Genomic DNA, 18,977 nt, shown 5'->3' with positions numbered 1-18,977 from the left:
TATTTTTCTCCTTCCCTCTTCATAAGGATAGATATGGCCATTCTAGTCAGTGTTGGTTTTTAGTTTTTATTACTCATTCTATTTTTTTCTTTTCTGTATATTTCTGATATATAAATCTTTGCAACCACAGATGCTGCAAACAAATTAGCATCTTAGATATCTACCATAGGAAAATGTTAGAATGATTTTTGAAGGCTATACTGTTGATTTTGAATATTTCATGTTTTCACATCAATGTACGCTAATGAATCCATTCAGGATTTCTCTCTTTTATTTAAATAGATCCTTGAATGTAATGAACACCTATTTCTAAAAGATCTGAAGAAAATTAAAGGTTGAGAAGAAATTAGGGAGATCAGAGGGAGGGGAACACAGGTAATGAAACAGAACTATTTGAGAACAGACTTTCTTCTTTGGTCTTTTTACCTAATGCACTTGATCTGCCTTGGCAGATTTCTGCTCAGACATGAGTGAAACAAGACACATGAATAAATAGGGGTGCCAGGTTCAGTTAATGCTGTGTATCTGAGAAACAAGACCAAGCAGAAGGTGCAGTCTGAAAGCGATGAGGTCCTTAGAGTCAAGATAAAATTTTGTGGTTTTCAATCTTTCCTTTCAAATTTAGATAAATATGATTTGTACTGTTAAAAATCACATTTAGGTTTTATTTTCAAAAAGTCAATAAAATGAATGAGGTAGTACATGGGCATATTTCCTAAGATTTTTGAAAGAATTGAATTATTTCATGCTATTCAGTTCCTCTCTGACTGGTGGATTTGTGAAGAGTCTTTTTATTGCTAGGTGACATAATATGAGAAGACCAAGTCCTTTCACTTATGCTACTTCAGGAGCTGTCTTTTTACCTTTCCTAATTACATGGTTATTTGATTTTTTTTTTTTTTTTTTTTTTTTTTTTTTTTTGTAGATCAGCTTTCATTAATATTTCTAGTGTTTTAAGTATGGTTGGCATAAGTGAGTCTTTTAGTTCTAAGAAGGTAGGATTCAAAAAGGTAAGTTAGGTGATTGACTGGAGACATAACTTTTTCCTGGGTGTGTGCGACAGCATTTACCAAATTTTGTGAGGTAAATGTTTCAGTTCTGGAATAAGATGAGTGATTGTGACTCAGCAGTTACACCATTAAAGTTGAGCTACAGATAGTTTAAAGATTGGTGAAAATGGTAAAGCATGATCACTATCAAATCTTCTCTGATACCTGAGAAAGGGTTTATTTGATCTGAATTTGCAGCTGAGACATCTCATTGGAACTTTTCATGAAGACTAGTGGATAAGAGTATGATCTTTAAAAGCTACGCAGATACCTCTTCTTCCTCTGTTATTTCCTCTAACACTTCAGTACTAGTTCTTCCCAAATGGCTGATGATATGTCAATAGTATATCAACTCAAAAATACCATAAGCAGGATACTGCTTTTCCCAGTCAGAAGTACTTTATCCCCATAGGTTGAAGGGCATCAGTAGCTGGTGTTCAACACTAATCTTGACCCAAGCTCTCACCAGCTGAGGAAGTTTCATCCTAGTAAGAGTGCTGAATCGCTATGGATCCTGAAATCCTCAACTCCTCCAGCTCTTCGATGTCTGATTATTGACTCCTTCAAGCTCTTGAGCTTTAGAGAAGATGATGAAAGATGAAAACCCATTGTACAAAAAACATTATCTGAATTTTTTTTTATGCACACTCCAGATATATTTTGATGGATTAATTTTTTCCACTGTATTCGTATTGCTGTTTCCCCTTCCCTTCTCTTCCACTGGATTTCCTTTCCCTCCTATAACCAATTGCTACACACACCCACAAAACAACTTTTTGCCAAACTTTGGTACTTGTGACAAATGTCACACAAGCAATCATCTGACTTCTCACAAAGAAGATCCAGTGGTCTTGAAAAGCATTCCAGGTTAACATGGAAAATATTAGAACTTTTTGATGTGTAAAAAATGTTAGTGTGTTAGCTGCCCAGTACAAGCTTCAGTGAAGAGTTTTATCTATATGTTTATACAATACAATAATTTGTGTCTTTTCTGTTTTATTCAGGTCATTGCCATTGTTATGGATATGTTTACAGATGTGGATATCTTTAGAGAAATTGTGGAGGCATCTGCTAGAGGGATTGCAGTGTATATCCTGCTTGATGAGTCAAACTTTGGTCACTTTCTGAAAATGACGGAGAAACAAGGCTGTCAAGTTCAGAGGCTCAGGGTAAGGCTTTCTGTGTTCCTGTACATGAACGTTCACTACTCATTCCTCCACAAACTACTGAAAAGGGACTATTATTCAAAAAGTTATTATTGAATACAGCTTTTTCAAATTCGCTAAGAGGTATAAATAGGTAAGCTCTCAGCTGGACCTTCTCTACAAATGTTTTTCTCTTTAGAAAGTTTATTATCTTTTTCATGTGTCAAAACAAGAGTATCTGATAGAATTATGTAATTTTTCATATATTATTTGTAAAACAATTTTCTGTTATTATGTGTCTAGGAATACTACATGCTTGAATAACTTAGTTTCATTTTGCTTTCTCTTAAAGTAGCCTGCAGAGAGAGTCATAAAGCTTATGTAAATTAATAAATTGCATACTTCATTTTACAATCTTTTTCTTTAAAGTTATTATCTATCAAAATACTTTAAAAGCCTCAAGATTCTATTTTATTACTTTTTTATTGAAGTCTATATTATCATATCTGTCTGCATCATGTCTTAGAGAGTCTTACTTTTATACATGAAATTTCATGTTTAATTTTATCTTCAGAGAAAGATAACAGGAAGACTAAAGTTTACATTTTTCGCAAGATGTCCCGTGCCACCCTCATATTTAACAGAGATTAGAATACAAACTGAGCTGCACTGACCTGACATAAATGCTTCATAAATACTTCTAGATTTACTGTACTGTAGATAGAACTGAAGAAGTTGCAAGGACATTGCCAGAGTTTGTTTGCAAAGCTGCAAGCGCTGCCTTGACTGAACTTCCGTACAGTTCCATTTGCAACTCCTTGTTTCTGTAACTAGTTAGGCTGTGTTTGTTCCTGGTAAAAATATTATGAAAGCTGTTCTTAAGCAGCATGCATTTTAAAAACACTGCCCAAAACCCAGAAGGAGGTGTGGTGTATTTGCGAGGATAAAGAAGGCTTTTTGTTAAAATTTTGGATCAAACCTGTGTTTTATTCCAGTTTTTGCTCTGGAATATTGATTTAGGTCCTTATATGTATTCCCACACCAATTTCCATGCTTGTTTCTTGTGTATGAGTGTGTGGGATTGCCCTCTGGTGGCCTAATACACGGAGCTATAGGAGCTTTTGGAAAGAAAACATTAAAAATTAGTTGTGGGTCTATAAACACTAGTTCTGATTGCTCTTATGAAGTCAGTATTTGGCAATATTTCCATACTCTGGAACCTGAGATACCACCATCTGCTGATTACTTGAGTTAAGTGTGCCACAGAGATTGCCAAAAATGGGGTATGTTTTTTTATAGCATGAGTTTTATCCTCCCAAAATAAAATAAAATAGCATGCATTTCAAGTGATACCCCCCAAAAATGACACAGTATGTGTTTTGAAATTAATTCTCTTCAATGTGTACAGCTGTTTTGAAAGCTTAATTTCTTTTGGGTGGGTTTGGAGTTGTCTTTTTAATATGGTTTTATAGAACATTTATACTGTGGTTGAAAGAATGTACATACATTAGAGTGTATTTTGTATGGATTGCTGTAGATTGAAGAGGTTCAGACTTGGCCTCTTTAGTGATATTATGTATTCTATGTTTCTGTTTTGTAACAACAGGAGGGATAAAATACATCTTTACTCTGCAAGGTTTACTTAGAATACCTCAAGGTTTATCAGAATATGAAAAATATACACCAAAGAGACTTGTGTGCTGGCTTGTAATAAAGCTGTTTAAATTAATGGTCTTCTCATCCAAGTGCTACTCCCAGTGACTGTTGCTCTGGGAATAGAAGCTTACTAGTCCCAGAGTAATTCTCCTGTGCCTTTCTTGAGGATGAAGAGAAACTGCTGGTGACTATGAAAGAACAGTCAGTACTTCAGAGAAGTTTTCTCCCTTTCTCTTGTTCCCGTTGGCTCAAGGTTCACAAAAACCAAACCATCTTTAACTTTTTGTGCTCTTGGCTTTTGGTCCTCCCCCTCTGTTCAGTGAAAGCAGGAAGAGGAGACAGATGTATGGATCTGTTTCTTTTTCTCAGGATGTAGCACCAGCAGCATTGGTCTTGTTATTCTCTGGCATGATTTGGTTCAGTCTTGCAGGAGTATGGCAGACACTCCTCATGCCATGAGATGAGGAGTTTCTGTAAAGCTTTTCTCACTCAATGCCTTCTCTGGCTCTTTTTCTCTTTCTTTGGATCAGTAAAAAATGAGATGCAGGGTTGAGCAAGACTGTATTTTTGAATTCAGATTTACAATTCAGTAGTTTGTATGGAAAAAAAAAAGGAGTTTTATTCATAAATCTACCTTAAATGTCTGTGCAGACAGTTTTTCTCATCTGAAGTCTGCATATCAGGACATGTTTCCCGCTTTATTTAAAGATATAACTGAAAAAAATGTGTGACTGTATATTCTGTGATAAGTGGATTCTGTATAGAAGAATATGAAATCAGGGGTTTACTAGGAGCTTTTTCAGTCTTTTCTACAGCATTTCTTCTCGTGGGCTGGTTTTTACTTACTGTTCACTTTAACATTACCAGTGGAACTCAAATAAACAATTCCTTTTTTATACTTTCCCATTTCTCTTTCCCCGCTTTCATTTATCTGTTTCATGATTGTCCTACATTTTTCCTCATTAATTAATGTGTTTCTATTTTTTTCTCATCTCTATCTAAGCTTCTTTTGATTAACTTTTTCTCTAGTTTGACTTGTTCGGTCAGCAATTCCTTTGCATAGAAACATGCAGAGTCATTACAGATTCTGACTTTTTTCAGGTGATTTTTCAGATACTAATAGCTAAATTTTTAGAGAGACTTTTTTTTTTTTTCCTGCTACTGACAGGTGCTGAATCAAACTATGAAATAGATTTGCACTGCAAAACGCAGCACTGAGACAATCCCCAGAACCACATTGATTTCTGCTCAATGCAGATACTTAATTTTGGATTAGAAACAACAAACCAGTGTAGGCAATGTTGTTTAATGACTAAGAAGTCAACCAAGCTCCTCAGCTGATGCCCTCTCTTCATGTTTTATTTGATATGAGATGAGGCATGTGGCAGAGGCTCCATAATCTCCAGAAACCTATTTTTACTTCTCTGGAAATAATGAAGAATCTTTTGCTAAAGGAGGACATTGAAAGCAATCTGGCAGGAACTGTTTATCACCCAATACTCCTCTCAGTATTTTTAATGAATTGCAGGAATGAGAAAACAGAACCACTAATGAATGTATTTTACTTTCCATTTGTGAAATCTACTCCCAGATATGCATGCTTAAATGCATAGTAGTAACTGCTCTTGAGACCTGATTGCAGCCTATTATTTCTCATAGCATTATCAAAATCATCAAAACTTTTCCAGCTCTTCCAAGTCTGAGTCAAATTTGGTTATTAAATAGACATGCATAGCGTGATGTTGTATCTGTGAGCAAACGTCTGTGCTAAGGGACTTCAGACTCCAGTGAAGTCATTGAGATTTTGTCTTCAGTGGTCACTGAATCAGATTTGAGGTCAGAATAGAAGTGAATTTGAAAACTACTTAGCATTTGTACACCAACTATTATCTCTTAGTAAGAAGATAATAAATAATATTGGTAATGATGAACAATATGAGAAATGTGACTTTTTTTCCTTCAAAACTGTTAGGCTAAGTATTAGGAAGACATCCATTTTCTTCTTTGTGCATTTTCTTGACAGCAAGTACAGGGTGAGTAATTGAACACTGATAAAAACAGACTCTACAAATAAAAAGTGCTGAAATTAAATGTTTGAGACCAGTATATTTACTGTACTTATCTATCACATTGGAGAGTTTTTACTGGTGAGAATAAATGTATAACGTTGAATTATACTTCAAAATTTTAAATCATGCTTATGTGTCTTTCTCTGGGAAGGTAGTGGTGCAGTTGTCCATAAAAAGAGGTTAGACCTTGTTTGCTCTTCATCATTTGGGTGTCACTTAACTGGATAGCCCTGATGGCCATCCTTAAACTGCAGCCTGTCCCTGAGTGTCCGACACCCTGCTCTTGGCGGAGGGAGAAGATACTGTGTCTGGCTTCAAAAACCTCTTAAATCACCAAGTCCTTGATTAAATTATTTTTCCATATGCATCCACCAGCAGTCACTGACAAAAACAGGTTACAGGACCAGGCAGACTTTCCATTTGACTCACTATGGCCAGACTTACATACTTTGGTGTGTCCTGTCAGGCTAGCTCAGATCCTTCATAATGTGTGATTTACGATTTGCCCATGATTTTCCTCTCAGGATTCATAAAGGAATTATTGCTTTACCTACAATGATGCATAGCACTTCTGCAGTGATCAGTGACATGCTACTGTTAGTGCTGTTAGCAGGGCACTCATGTAGCTTGCGGATGAAACCAAGTAGGAAGGTGGAGTCCAGCATTTCATACGAAATGGGGCTTGCAATTCAGTATGTTTATATTTACTGCTTCTAATCCTAAGTGGAACGCATTGTTATTATATGTCCTCAAATATTGTCTGTATTTGGGCAATTATTCAAAGTATGAATCCCTGACACCTAATTAGAGGGTTTGAAGTAGGAGAAGAATGCCAGATGAACTGCAGAGGAAAAGGAAGTGTTATGTGAGAAAGGTGAGCGTGATCTCTGGCACATGCCTTTTTAATGCTGCCGTGCTCCCGTCTTTGAGTGGATGACTACCGAGACAGGGAAGGAGTTGGCAGGATTAAGGAAGCAGGAAAGAAAAGCTGTAGGCGCAATAATACTGAACAGAAGGAAAAGAAAAAGTAGAACAGGAAGCAGTGACTATGATTTTTTTATAAAAAACCAGCAATTTAATGTAAATATTATTCCTTTTTTAGATATGCCTACTTGAAGTTATATTTCAACTTATGAGTACCTAAGGCAAAGCTTTTTATTTTTATGTACTATGTTAATTTGCAAGCCATCAGCCTTGCTTGTGCCTCCAGTGTTCCGGATTGCCAAGTGATATCCTGTCCAATACTGATCAGGCCTTATCTCAGTAAGATTTGATGTGTTCAACTGGCATGTCTTTAGGCCAGCATTACTTGTTATGGTTATTTGAAAATGCATAAACTGCCTCTCAAGTTATCTTTTCAAATTATAATGACATAAATATAATTTAATATTGTTAAATATAAATCTCACATACAAATATAATTACGTTGTATATAGAATTGAGTAAAACAGTCATTGAAGTAAATGCCAATTTCATGACTAATTCAGAAAATTTTATTTTATAGTAAATAAGGGTTTACTATTGTGATAAACCTTAGAATGGGTAAAATCCAATATTTTCTTTTTTTATTTTTTCAGGAATTACTTTTTCCACACTATTTTACTTTTAGATAAAAGCTTTTTATTTAATTACTTTTACCTAAAGCTTGAGTAGCTCCTGGAGAAAGAATAATTTTCTTCAGTGGGATTGGCTTGTTCAAAGTTCAACAAAAACCACGCTAGAAAAACAGGAAAATTGACTTTCATTAATAAGAAAACTTCTAATTGGAGTGCAGAAAATTTGAAAGACACAATGCCAGATTGTCAAAAGTGATTAGCAGGTAGAGATGCAAAATTATGTTAACTTCCCATTCAGTAATGCAAATTGGGTTGTTATTGATTCTTTTTTTAGCAGTTTCTGAAAATAAACCTAATCATCCACCTGTATTTTCATTTAAAATTTTTACCTTTTAGAATTTTACAGCATTTCTAGATAATACTTCTTTTATTTATCTAATTAAGAGATAACCTTTATGTTTTATGTTTCCAGCAGATTTACAAGACACTTAGGTCACAAACAAAAGTAACTTCTAAATGCTGTCTTTGTACATTTTAACTGAGTTGCATTTTTGTTCAAACACAGCTTGACAAATACGCTTAGTAAAAACTCACCTAATAAATAAATAAAATGTAAAGAACTTGGATAGCTTGAGTTAAACCATAATTTGCAAACATGGCAGCTTTTACGTGTAACTCCTCATTCACTGATTTGATTTTCTTTTGATAAAAGTTTTAAGATACTGATGGTGAAATACATACTTATTTAGAAATCATGTGTTATTTGGAAATGTGCTTTCATTTCATGGAGATTTTCTCCGAATTTTCTGTTAGCTCATATAAAAAGTTCATTGGATTGTAGCAGACACTATCATTAGAACTCCTACAACCTCTATCTATTAGATCTTCATATGTTTTAGGTAAATGTGTAAGTGCTCCCATAGAAAATAAAGGTTTATGTAACTGCATTGCGAATTCAGTCATACTTTACAAACTTTATAGACTGTAATCTTAAATACTTTTGTAAGTTTAAATATCTCCACAGCTTCCTGAGGAGGAAACATGGAGAGGGAGGTGCTGATCTCTCCTCCAGTGACAGGGCAAGTGGGAATGGTTCAAAGATGTGCTGGGGAGGTTCAGACTGGACATTAGGAAGCATTTATTTACCAAGAAGGTGGTCAGACACTGGAACAGGCTTCCTAGAGAGGTGGTTGAAGCCCCAAGCCTGACAGTATTTAAGAGGCATTTGGACCATGTTCTTAATAATTTGCTTTAACTTTTGGTCAGCCCTGAAGTGGTCAGGCAGTTGGACTAGATGATCATTGTAGGTCCCTTCCAACTGAAATATTCTATTCTATTCTATTCTATTCTATTCTATTCTATTCTATTCTATTCTATTCTATTCTATTCTATTCTATTCTATTCTATTCTATTCTATTCTATTCTATTCTATTCTATTCTATTCTATTCTATTCTATTCTATTCTATTCTATTCTATTCTATTCTATTCTATTCTCCCACAGATTTTGCTGAATTTACCCTGGATACAATCTTATCCATTTTGCTTCATGAACAGCTGTAATCCATCTGTACTTGGCCTTTATAGAGCACACATCTGCTGTGATTTTCAACCGGTCCTTGCAGCAGTCCCATGAAGCAAGACATTATTCTGTATTCACAAGTCTCATATTCCACTATTTCCGTATATACAGTCTATGTAATAATCATATGGATTCTGTTTTCTTACTGCCAGTGCTAAACTACGGATTTCACTCTCACTGGAGTACTTGTAAATTACCACAAATTAGTGTTGCTAGAACAAATATGGCAAGGCTAGAAACTACAGTAAATGCTGTGATCATTCACAGCTATATCCCAAGCTATTTTTATGTCTCGTGAAACATTTTGTATCTCACAGCCACATGAAGTAGATACTGTAGGTTGGTTTGCATTGAATATAAATTTTATTTTTTCTATAAATAAACACCTTTCTGTAACAATTTCTGATAATTGCTTTTTTCTTTCCACATCCATGTAAGAACTTTTTGAAAATTATTAGTAGTACAGTCCAGAAGGTGTTGTAACACTTTTTTTGAATTTTTTATTTGTAGGAGCTTAAAAAAGTAAGTTACAGTACAGAGGAAAAAAAACAACCAACCAACCAACCAACCAAAAAAAAAAAAAAAAACCAAAACCAAACACTGGCTTAGATGAAACAATTAAACAATTTCATCCACAGTCTGGGAGAAAATTTTACCACATTTTTGAGATCCAACATGGAAAATTTCCCAAGTGCAATTTACTGAGTTCACATGAGTAAAACATAAAACATCTTAATAGACTTCAAACTTAACTGCTGCATAGAGTTTGTGCTACCTGTGCAGATGTGATAGCATCTCTGATTTTAGAAATGTGATTGAGCCCATGGTGCAAAGCTGACTGAAAAATCTTACCAGTGGCAAAACTGAAAGGGATTCTGATGCCAGGTGGTATCATTCAATGGATCATTTCAGAGTGGGGTATCTGTGTTTGTAGATATAGCAGCCTTGTTCAGTTAAAAGAAAAGTGATCCTGGCTCTTTAGATGTTGTCTCTGATTATCGGAGATGCCTGGAAATCTTCTAAATATTGCACATCAGGTATTTTTTTTACAGTACAAAACCTCTTCTTCTTGTCAAAGACTTCTTGTGCCAGAATCTCATTTCTGGGAGTGATGGCTATGGAGAAGCAGAATTTTGTTTTCTGTGGCCTAGAGAAACTCATCAGTCTTCAAGACAAAGCAATAACTTGCCATTTTGGATCCCTAGGGGACTAGTTTGATCAGAGTTTACTTCACTGCAGGGTTTATTAACATGCAGTAATATAACTCTTCTCCCACTATACCTCTGACTTTTAAACCCCTGGATGCTAAATATGGAATATAGTATAACAACTGAAATATTTCAATTGTCTTTTTCAGAACATGAGGGTGCGGACAGTAAAAGGACAAGATTACTATTCTAAAACAGGAGCAAAATTCCACGGAAAAATGGAACAAAAATTTATTCTTGTTGACTGTAAGAAAGTCATATATGGTTCTTACAGGTAAGATCAGTCACTGAGTTGTCCATAGAAAACTTGTCATCTTAATACCTCTCTTATTGCAGGTTTGGTTTGGTTTTTTTTTCTAGTTTTGAAAAATCTTCCAGGGAACTTCATGGGCAAATTTTATTATCTCTTCTATAATTTAACAAGTTATTGTAGATACTTATTACTAACTAGCTTAACACAGAGCCAAATTTTGAGATTCTCTGTTAGTTTTTCACAAATAAGAAATAAAGGATATAGCTTTTGCTACAGCTGAACACTTGCTAAAAAGAGAGAAAAATCCTGATTTGTCTTATATTGTCTGATTTATTCTTGTTTAACATTCACTCCAGAAGAAGCTGCCAAAATTATTTCATAAGCATTCTTGGATAGTTCATTTTCATAATAATCTTCTAAAGCTAACATTATAGACCTATTCTATGGCACTCTGTAGTATATCATGGTCAAATTCAGAACGGCTCAAGTTAAGTTGACATAGTCTCTCTTTACATTTAGCTAAGTTTCTTTAATCTACTTTCCATTTCATTTCCAGTATATGTGTGCAAAGCATAGGCTGGAAGAATGTATAGCTTTGCAGAGCTACAAAAAAACTAAGTTAAAGCAGGGACAGTTTCATTTTACACATAATTAAATATTTTCCTTCTTCTCATACTACACTTCTCTCCTTCAGCCTACTGAATTCATTTCTGCCAGCATAGTGCCTGGGTGTCAGATCCACAGCCACTGATTTTCTTAGATTTCCACCATTGTAAGCTTTCAGAAATCTGGCTTTTTATTTCCTCTCAGTCTCAGCCAGCCCCAAATTCAGTTTGAATTATGAAATGGTAGTTAGGCGAGTGACAAGTTCATAAATGAATCAGTGTAACAGATTTCAGGGAGACTAATTCTGCTTTAACATCTACACACAGTGTTAGAGTCTGTGAGAATGTGATAGTTTTTCTCATTTCATTTTGAAAAATAATACTGCTTTAACACCTAGAACCACAGGGGCTGGAATCATCAATTCCTGAAGAAATTAAACTTCCTTTAGAAAAGAATCTGGTGATTTATAAGAGGCAAGATGAGTCTTTCTCAATTCTTGCTCTCTGAACTCAATTTAAAGTTTAGCGTTTTTTCAAATATTACAAAACATATTATTCTTAATTGTTTAAATTAATAGAAGAAACATAGGCAGCATGATTTGATTAATCTCAGCGCACTATTTCCTGAAAAATACAAAACTAATAAAACAAGTAAAATGAAATCAGCTATTTACATGAATACAACACACCTATTTTCTAACACGCAGAAGAAAAATGCAGATAAAACAAGTTAATTGATTTTATTTTTTCACTATTTTTTTCATGAAAATAAGATTGCAAAATTGATTTTTTTCTTTGTTGTAGTCTACAAATTGCATGCTTTCGACATTATATTGGGCTTGTTGAGACATCCTTAATGTACATGTTAATGTATTTTATCTAATTGTGTAGCTGTAAAGTAGCAATAGCTACTTAGCTTTTAGCATGTTCAGCATTTCTAAGTAAAACAGAAAAGAGGAAAATTTCCTTCATCCAAATATCATCACTGCAATTAAAAGAAATGTTCATATCCAATCTGGTATGCATGGTAGAAAATGTAAACTTTTTAACAATTCTGCAGTGCTTCCTTTTGAAAATGTTTTTAGAGTGAAGTACATTCAAAACTGTTGAAGTCTAGTTCTGCATATTATTTCAAATGTATTTTTTTCACAACATAACTATGCTTTAACATCCTCTGACTCAGGAGTATATACAGTGGGTCTAGTCAATCCTGGCATAGTCTTTGTAGAGGTAATTTTGCTCTGTTAGGTATTTGTACTTCACTGTTCTACATTTGTGAATACTTTCTTGCAATATCCACTTTTTATAAGGGTAATTAAGTAGTTATAGACTAGCTCCTGCTCCCACTAAAAGCAGTGGGAAGTATCCAGCTGAGTTCGACTGGTATTAGATTAGACCTTCCAAATCCAAATTACATGAATCATGCTTACAGTTTATTTAGTTAGAAAGTATTTGTTCAAAACCCTGGTTTGTGGGAAGCACCAGTGTGATACTTTATTTCAAAAGAACTGTTTCTAATGGTCATTTGTTCTTCTTTCAGCTTTATGTGGTCATTTGAAAAAACCAACCTTAGTATGGTTCAAGTTATCACAGGACAGCTGGTTGAATCCTTTGATGAAGAGTTCAGGACACTGTATGCCCGTTCTTCTGTTCCTAGTTCATTTGCCCCAGAATTAGTGCGGGTAAACAGTCGCAGGATACTCTGGGATAATGATACATACCAACACTCAGTGTCTTCCTTAGCTTCAGTTTCTAGCCAAAGAAACCTTTTTGGTAGGCAAGACAAGGTTCACAAGATAGATCCTGTTTGTTGGAAAACTCATGGAAGATACGCAGTAAATGAAATAGATAAATATGTCTTGAGAAATCAAGCATATAATAAACAACCTTTTCATCCAGGTTTTAATATGCAAAATCCAATCCAGCAGTATCAACCTAGTGAAAAAAATGAGCACTGGAAGAGACATAGTTATGCTGGGGAGAAGCCAGAAAGGACACCTTATCTATTGCTCAACAGAGCTATTAATAGAGCCAACAATCCATCAAATACTTGGAAAATGCCATCTGATAGCCTTAGTATTGTTTCTTCATTACGAGGAGGTTACGCAAATAACTACAATACACCACAGCAAAGTTTTGCTGATCAGTTTTCACGACCAAAGGTAAATCTTGCAGAAAGAAACTCAATTGTACGGAGGTCTTTCAATGGGACAGATAATCATATCCGCCATCTGCAGCAAAGGATGCCGACCCTTGAACACACAACAAAGTCATTCCTACGTAACTGGCGAATTAAGTCATATTTGAATGATCAATCAGATTATCCAGTAGAGTCTAATGGGTCGGCCTTGGGTGATAGATATGATAGCTATGACACAGCTGAAAATATTAAAGCTCATGCACTGTATTCTCATTCTCGCTTACGATCATCATTGGTGTTTCAGCCAACTTTACCTGAGCAGCAGGAAGTAAGCAGCTGTGCAAGTTCTTCAAATTCAACTATAATTGGATCAGAGGGAAGTGCAACACCTAAGGGGACATCTAATCATGCTCCAAGTGTGGAAAATGGAACAGATAATATTTTAGAAGAGCTTAGCACAACCATCCCACTTAAATCAGATGCACCAAAAAACCACAGAATTCATATTGCAGACAGTACAAAACCTAGTGTAAATTCAACTACGACGGGCAACTCATCTATCTACTTGTACACAACACTGTGTGGAGACAAACATGCAGAAAATTTAAAGAACCTTCAAAATGAAAATATGCTTAAGAGGAGAAGTTTCCCCATGTTTAATTCAAAGTCCATATTAGACCCTGGTGCTAACAAACATGCATCCAGTTATGTTTACAGCACATTGACTAGACATAGACTTAAAGAGCCAGTTAGTCCAAAACTTCCAGAAGACACGCTGAAGAGCTCTAAAAGTTTGCACAGTATGACCAACCACTTGCCACAGGAGGAAAAGAGCCTCAAAGGAGAGCTGAAGAGCCCAACTGCTAGCAAGGCAATCTCTATGGCTGCTCTCGCTGAAGCTAGCAAAGAGGAGTCTTGTAAGGATTGCACATCAAAGAAAGAAAGTAAGAATTCCCCAAGTTTTCTAAAGAAAGGATCCCAGAAATTGCGGTCACTTCTTAATCTCACACCAGACAAGAAGGAAAATTTGTCAAAAAACAAAGGTCCTTCCTTTTACAGAATGTGTAGTAGTTCTGACACTTTGGTTTCTGAAGAAGAGAATCAAAAACCAAAGATTTCTGAGAATAAGACAGATTCTTCCCCAAGGAGAAAGAGAAACACATCATCAAATTCTCAAGGTAGCTTGAACAGAAGTAAAGAAGATGTCACTGGGAGCCCAACAAAGTCTCCGAAGTCACCAAAACCTCAAAAACCTCCATCTGATGAAAGCAATAAAAAGTGTCCTCTCTTGTGTCCCCTTGAAAGTAAGTTCATAGAAACTGCAGGAGATGCATCTACCCCAAGATTTAATACAGAACAGATTCAGTATCAGGATGTAAAGGAAGTCACCACAAATACTACTCCTGAAAGTACCTCTGTTTCTGCTCTTCAAAGATCAAGTTCAGTGACACCACAGCTGGCAAGTTCAAAACGGCAAGAGGAGCTAAGATCTCGCTTGAGTGAAAGGCGTGTTTATAGCCGCTTTGAGCCATTCTGCAAGATGGAAAATGCTAGCCAACCTGCAGGAAATGCACGCAACAGCAGTTCACATCTCTCAGATATCAAATGCAAGACCTTAGGGAATAATTACGGCAGGAGTAATCACATGGTCAGCTACAACTCAACTGCTTACCATCCATTGCAGCCTAATGAAAATAAGCTGAGAGGATTTATGCAAAAGTTTGGGAACTTCCTACACAAAAGCAAGTAGAACTTCTATTGCTTATGTTGAAACACAGCAAGAGTACCAAAGCTGGACATAATATTAACTGGACAAGACTGATGGGCAACTTTTGTAGAGCTTACTTGGGTTTCTTCTTGGGTCTATGACACTGGAATGAATGTACATATTTTTACGTAGTTATCCTAGAATTGTTATACTTAAGTCTTTACAGAAATTCTGTATCCAGAAGATGTCTCAAGGGAGTTGTTTATAGTGTTTATATTGTAAGATTAATTTTATACATTTTCCTTGTGAAGAAAATATGTACTAACATATTGTAAGATTAAGTGTGGGGAAAAAAAGATGGAGAATGTTTTTAAACTTCAAATAATACTGTTTCCAAAGATTTGCCCTTTAAAAATAGGACAGCACTAGTAATAGTGACTTGAATTTTTTCAGCATTTATGTACACTTTCAAATGATAAACACAAATGTTAATGCATTGCATGTTACTTATTTTTAAACTAATTTTTGAAAACCTCTTTTAGGCTTCATCTTGTTAATAATTTACCCCATAGCATCTATCGAACTGTTTGAGCAGCAGATGGATCTATCTTACTTTATTGAGTTTTCCATGTAATATGGTATTTTTCTGAAGTATTTGGCACACAGATCTTAAAGTGGCCTTAATCTGAGCTTTCACAGACTTGTTTACATGGTTAAACTAGTGTGAATGTAGAATGAACGTTAAAAAAATTATTTATAAAAATGTGCCTTGAACATAACTTACAACTAGTTCAATTTCAATGGGTTAATTACATTTGTATAACATGCCAGTATTCTGTAATGTATTCTAAAAATAGCTTTTTGTTACATTTTTCTATTTGATATTTCCAAAAAAAAATTCTCCATGGACTTCCGTTTCTCAGGTAAGTTTCTGAGTTTCACATGCAACAGTCTGTTTCAAATGTTGCCAGATATATTTGTACTTTGGCTTTAATAACCTATTTTTTTAAATAAGGTTGCAAGTGCTTAGACTAGGTATATGAGGGGGATTGCAAACTCAACCTGCAGTGCTGCCTTATGTCAGGATGAATATTACAAGGCTGGGAACAATTAGGCACCTAAAAATGAGATTCATAAAGTCACCCATCAGACAATAAGGTACGTCTCCTAAGCCAAAGGAAGTATCAGTGTATGGTGATAGTTGCAAGTGTTTAACCTTAATGAAGCTATTTAGGCACCAAACTGCAGTCTAAGGGATACATTTTTGTTCATCTGAGCCTCTCAGTCATAAAAAAATTCCTGATATGAAGTGACAACGCCAGATTAGTGCTTACAAAAAACGGGCAGGGTGCTGTGTTTGGGCAGCAGCATGGCATCCATTTCTCATCTGCAGTGTGCAGCCAGAACATCCAGCTGGCTCAGGCACTCCTGGATGTGGGGTTGGTCTCCTAGAAGAATAGCATAACCATTTAGCTGCAAGATGCTCTGTGACAGTTTTGTTCAAAATTCAGAAATTTGGGAAAACTAATTGCTGAAAACTCATAATTCTTATACAGGGTCTTCATGTTTCAGGAGCATGTTTTAAGAAACCACTACTTCCCTCTTAGATCTGAAAGGTCCTACAGTGTTCTGTGGAGGAGTCCCACTATGAAGATCTTGGCTTTATTCTCTAAAAACAAACACTGAAAAGGCATTTCATGCACCAGCTAGATCGATTTCATTTGTATCTTTTACCTGTGGCCCTGGGAAGAGATTTTACACAGAAATCTACTTCTCACCGAGAATCTGCTCTGGCTCATGTGAACTCACCATAGTTATCATCAGTGATTTCAGTGAAGCAGCGTCAACTTTTTATTCATACTGTTTCTCAGGCAACTTTATTAAGCTGGTGCAGCATGACTAACTGTTTCACTGTGGGGATAGTATTTATTTATGAGAGTGACGAAGTCTTGCATCTCAATCCTCTGCCAAAGTTTAGATGTCCCCTTTACCTGTGACTACAGAAGATTTTTATTAATTTCATAGTGAACACTGGTGACTTTGTTCACTCCTTGCTGAAATGCTATAGTTGGTATTTTTCCCAAATGAACACTTATACTGAAATATTCTGTATAAATTTTCAGACCCAAGTCAAGGAGTGTCTTCTTAGTACACCAGGCATATTTTGGATATAGGCATAGCATAATTCCACAGCTACGCAGTCAACAATGCAATACTGTACTTTTTATATCTCTTAATATTTTTTAGCAGAGCAGACAGCTATCCAGGATAGTGCCTGAATTAACAGTGCAGGAAAGGAACTTAATCAAGATGCAGGTGGTGCTAAGAATTGTGGGGGTAGGTTTTAGGAGGATGTTTAGTTTTCCCTAGTATTCTTATGAGCTCTGACATACACTTGTAGGCAGTACTATGTTTGGGAAAGAAATGACAGAGGGAGAACAAGGTTCTTGGGGCAAGTTTTTAAGTGACAGTGCTTTCCATTTTGTAGTAAAGTTTATGAAATCTATTTTAATACAGTTTGGAAATATTTTACTGTATTTTTCAAAGTAGATTGCTAATTAGAGAGTCCTGAGAAGGCAGATATTTTAATTTACCAAGTTGTCTATGTTTATAGATATATACTGCTATTTTGTACCTACATGGAAGATTAAGAGCCTTCAGTGAAGAGCTTGCTCATAGACTTAATAATGCAAAAAAATGATAAATGATCACAGTAGAACTAGCGTTTTTTCATTTTCAGATCTCTCCTCAGAGATCCCACATAGGAATGTTGCTACATTAAGGCCTGATCTGAGGTTAATTGAAATGAATGCAAAAGACCAACATGGACCTCAATGGAAGTAGGATCAGACACTTAATGTACTGACACCACTATTTTAGAAATGCTACAAGACCCAGGGCTGCTTGAGGAACACGAGGCTCTAACACCACAAGAAGAGCAGCCCCATGCCCTGCCTGCAGCTGTGGCTTTGAAGGTGGGGGAGCACACCGGGGAGCTCCATAGATGATGGAGGACCAACTGTTATTTGGTTCCCTCCAGAACTGTGTGGTGAAGGTGGAAAAACAGCACCCACCCAGTCCTGTCTGATTTGCCTCATGTGTCTGTAGGAACCCAGCTGTTCACAAAACAGAAAGAAAAAGTATGAGGGGAAAAAAGGTAGCTGCATCTGCAAAGAAAAAGGATATGCATATTTCTGGAAGGAAAAGTAGAGTTTGTATTTTTGAACCTCCTTTTCCCAAAGCTTGTCTTGATATTTCTGCTTTTCCAAGGAGTTGCATTTCATGCAGTGTGTCCTAAATGTGTTCTGCACATTGCAGGTTTGTTACACCCCGCACACACCCAATGCACTCCCAGTTTTGTAAGGCTGTGAAGTAATAGCTGTTGCTGTGCATGACGGTCATTTGGCCAAATGGCTTTGGAGTTGTGAAACACATAAAAAATGATGCATCATTTCCACACTAAATAAAACTCCATTAGCACCATAATAGATCTAGGAGGGCAGCCATGCAAAAGCTGAGTTACGCAGTGCTGAGCATGGTCCTCAGGACCACCGTCAGCAGCGGAGGGCAGTGAAGCCAGGAGGTATAGGCTCCTCATATGGTGCCCATTCAATTCATGTCATAAATAAACCACCCCTACATACGGTCATAATACTTAGTGAATCGATTGCTTCATTTCTTCAGCCCTGTAATAAACAACTTTTACCACCTAAGATTGCAAAATATTGGTTGTTCTCTTATTAATACTCTTCCACTGTACTCTTTGCTCATGCTAATAAACATGAACTGAATGTAAAGAAAGGTTACAAATTAGGAAAAAATAAATTTCCAGCTGTCTAATACATGAGGGTAGTAGTATTTGTTACAAACCTTGAGAGAAAAAAAAGTTTATCAGACAATAGATGTTTGCGCATTGATAGGTGAAAAAGTACAGTTCAGAGAAAAATCTGATAATTTTTCAGCTTTCAGAAATGTATTGGGAAATGTCGTTGTTTATAAAAGAAGTCA

The 18,977-nt window shown here is 35.8% G+C and overlaps 1 protein-coding gene across 1 annotated transcript in view; it reads left to right on the top strand.

Moving 5' to 3' along the window:
• The window catches only part of FAM83B (family with sequence similarity 83 member B), a 53,101-nt gene extending 34,419 nt beyond the window's left edge, over positions 1-18,682 (top strand). Inside the window, exons 3-5 of the mRNA XM_042803611.1 lie at positions 2,054-2,218; positions 10,413-10,537; positions 12,662-18,682. Of these exons, the coding sequence (XP_042659545.1) occupies positions 2,054-2,218; positions 10,413-10,537; positions 12,662-15,011 (2,640 nt within the window). The 3' untranslated portion in view covers positions 15,012-18,682. The remainder of the gene's footprint in view (positions 1-2,053; positions 2,219-10,412; positions 10,538-12,661) is intronic.
• The last annotated feature ends 295 nt before the right edge of the window (positions 18,683-18,977 follow it).

The sequence above is a fragment of the Tyto alba genome, unplaced genomic scaffold, assembly GCF_018691265.1.
Source record: "Tyto alba isolate M040663 unplaced genomic scaffold, T.alba_DEE_v4.0 Super-Scaffold_40, whole genome shotgun sequence".
In the NCBI taxonomy this organism is placed as follows: Eukaryota; Metazoa; Chordata; class Aves; order Strigiformes; family Tytonidae; genus Tyto; species Tyto alba.
The sequence above is the reverse complement of the archived record's forward strand: the minus strand, read 5'-3'. Positions and strand labels throughout refer to the sequence as shown.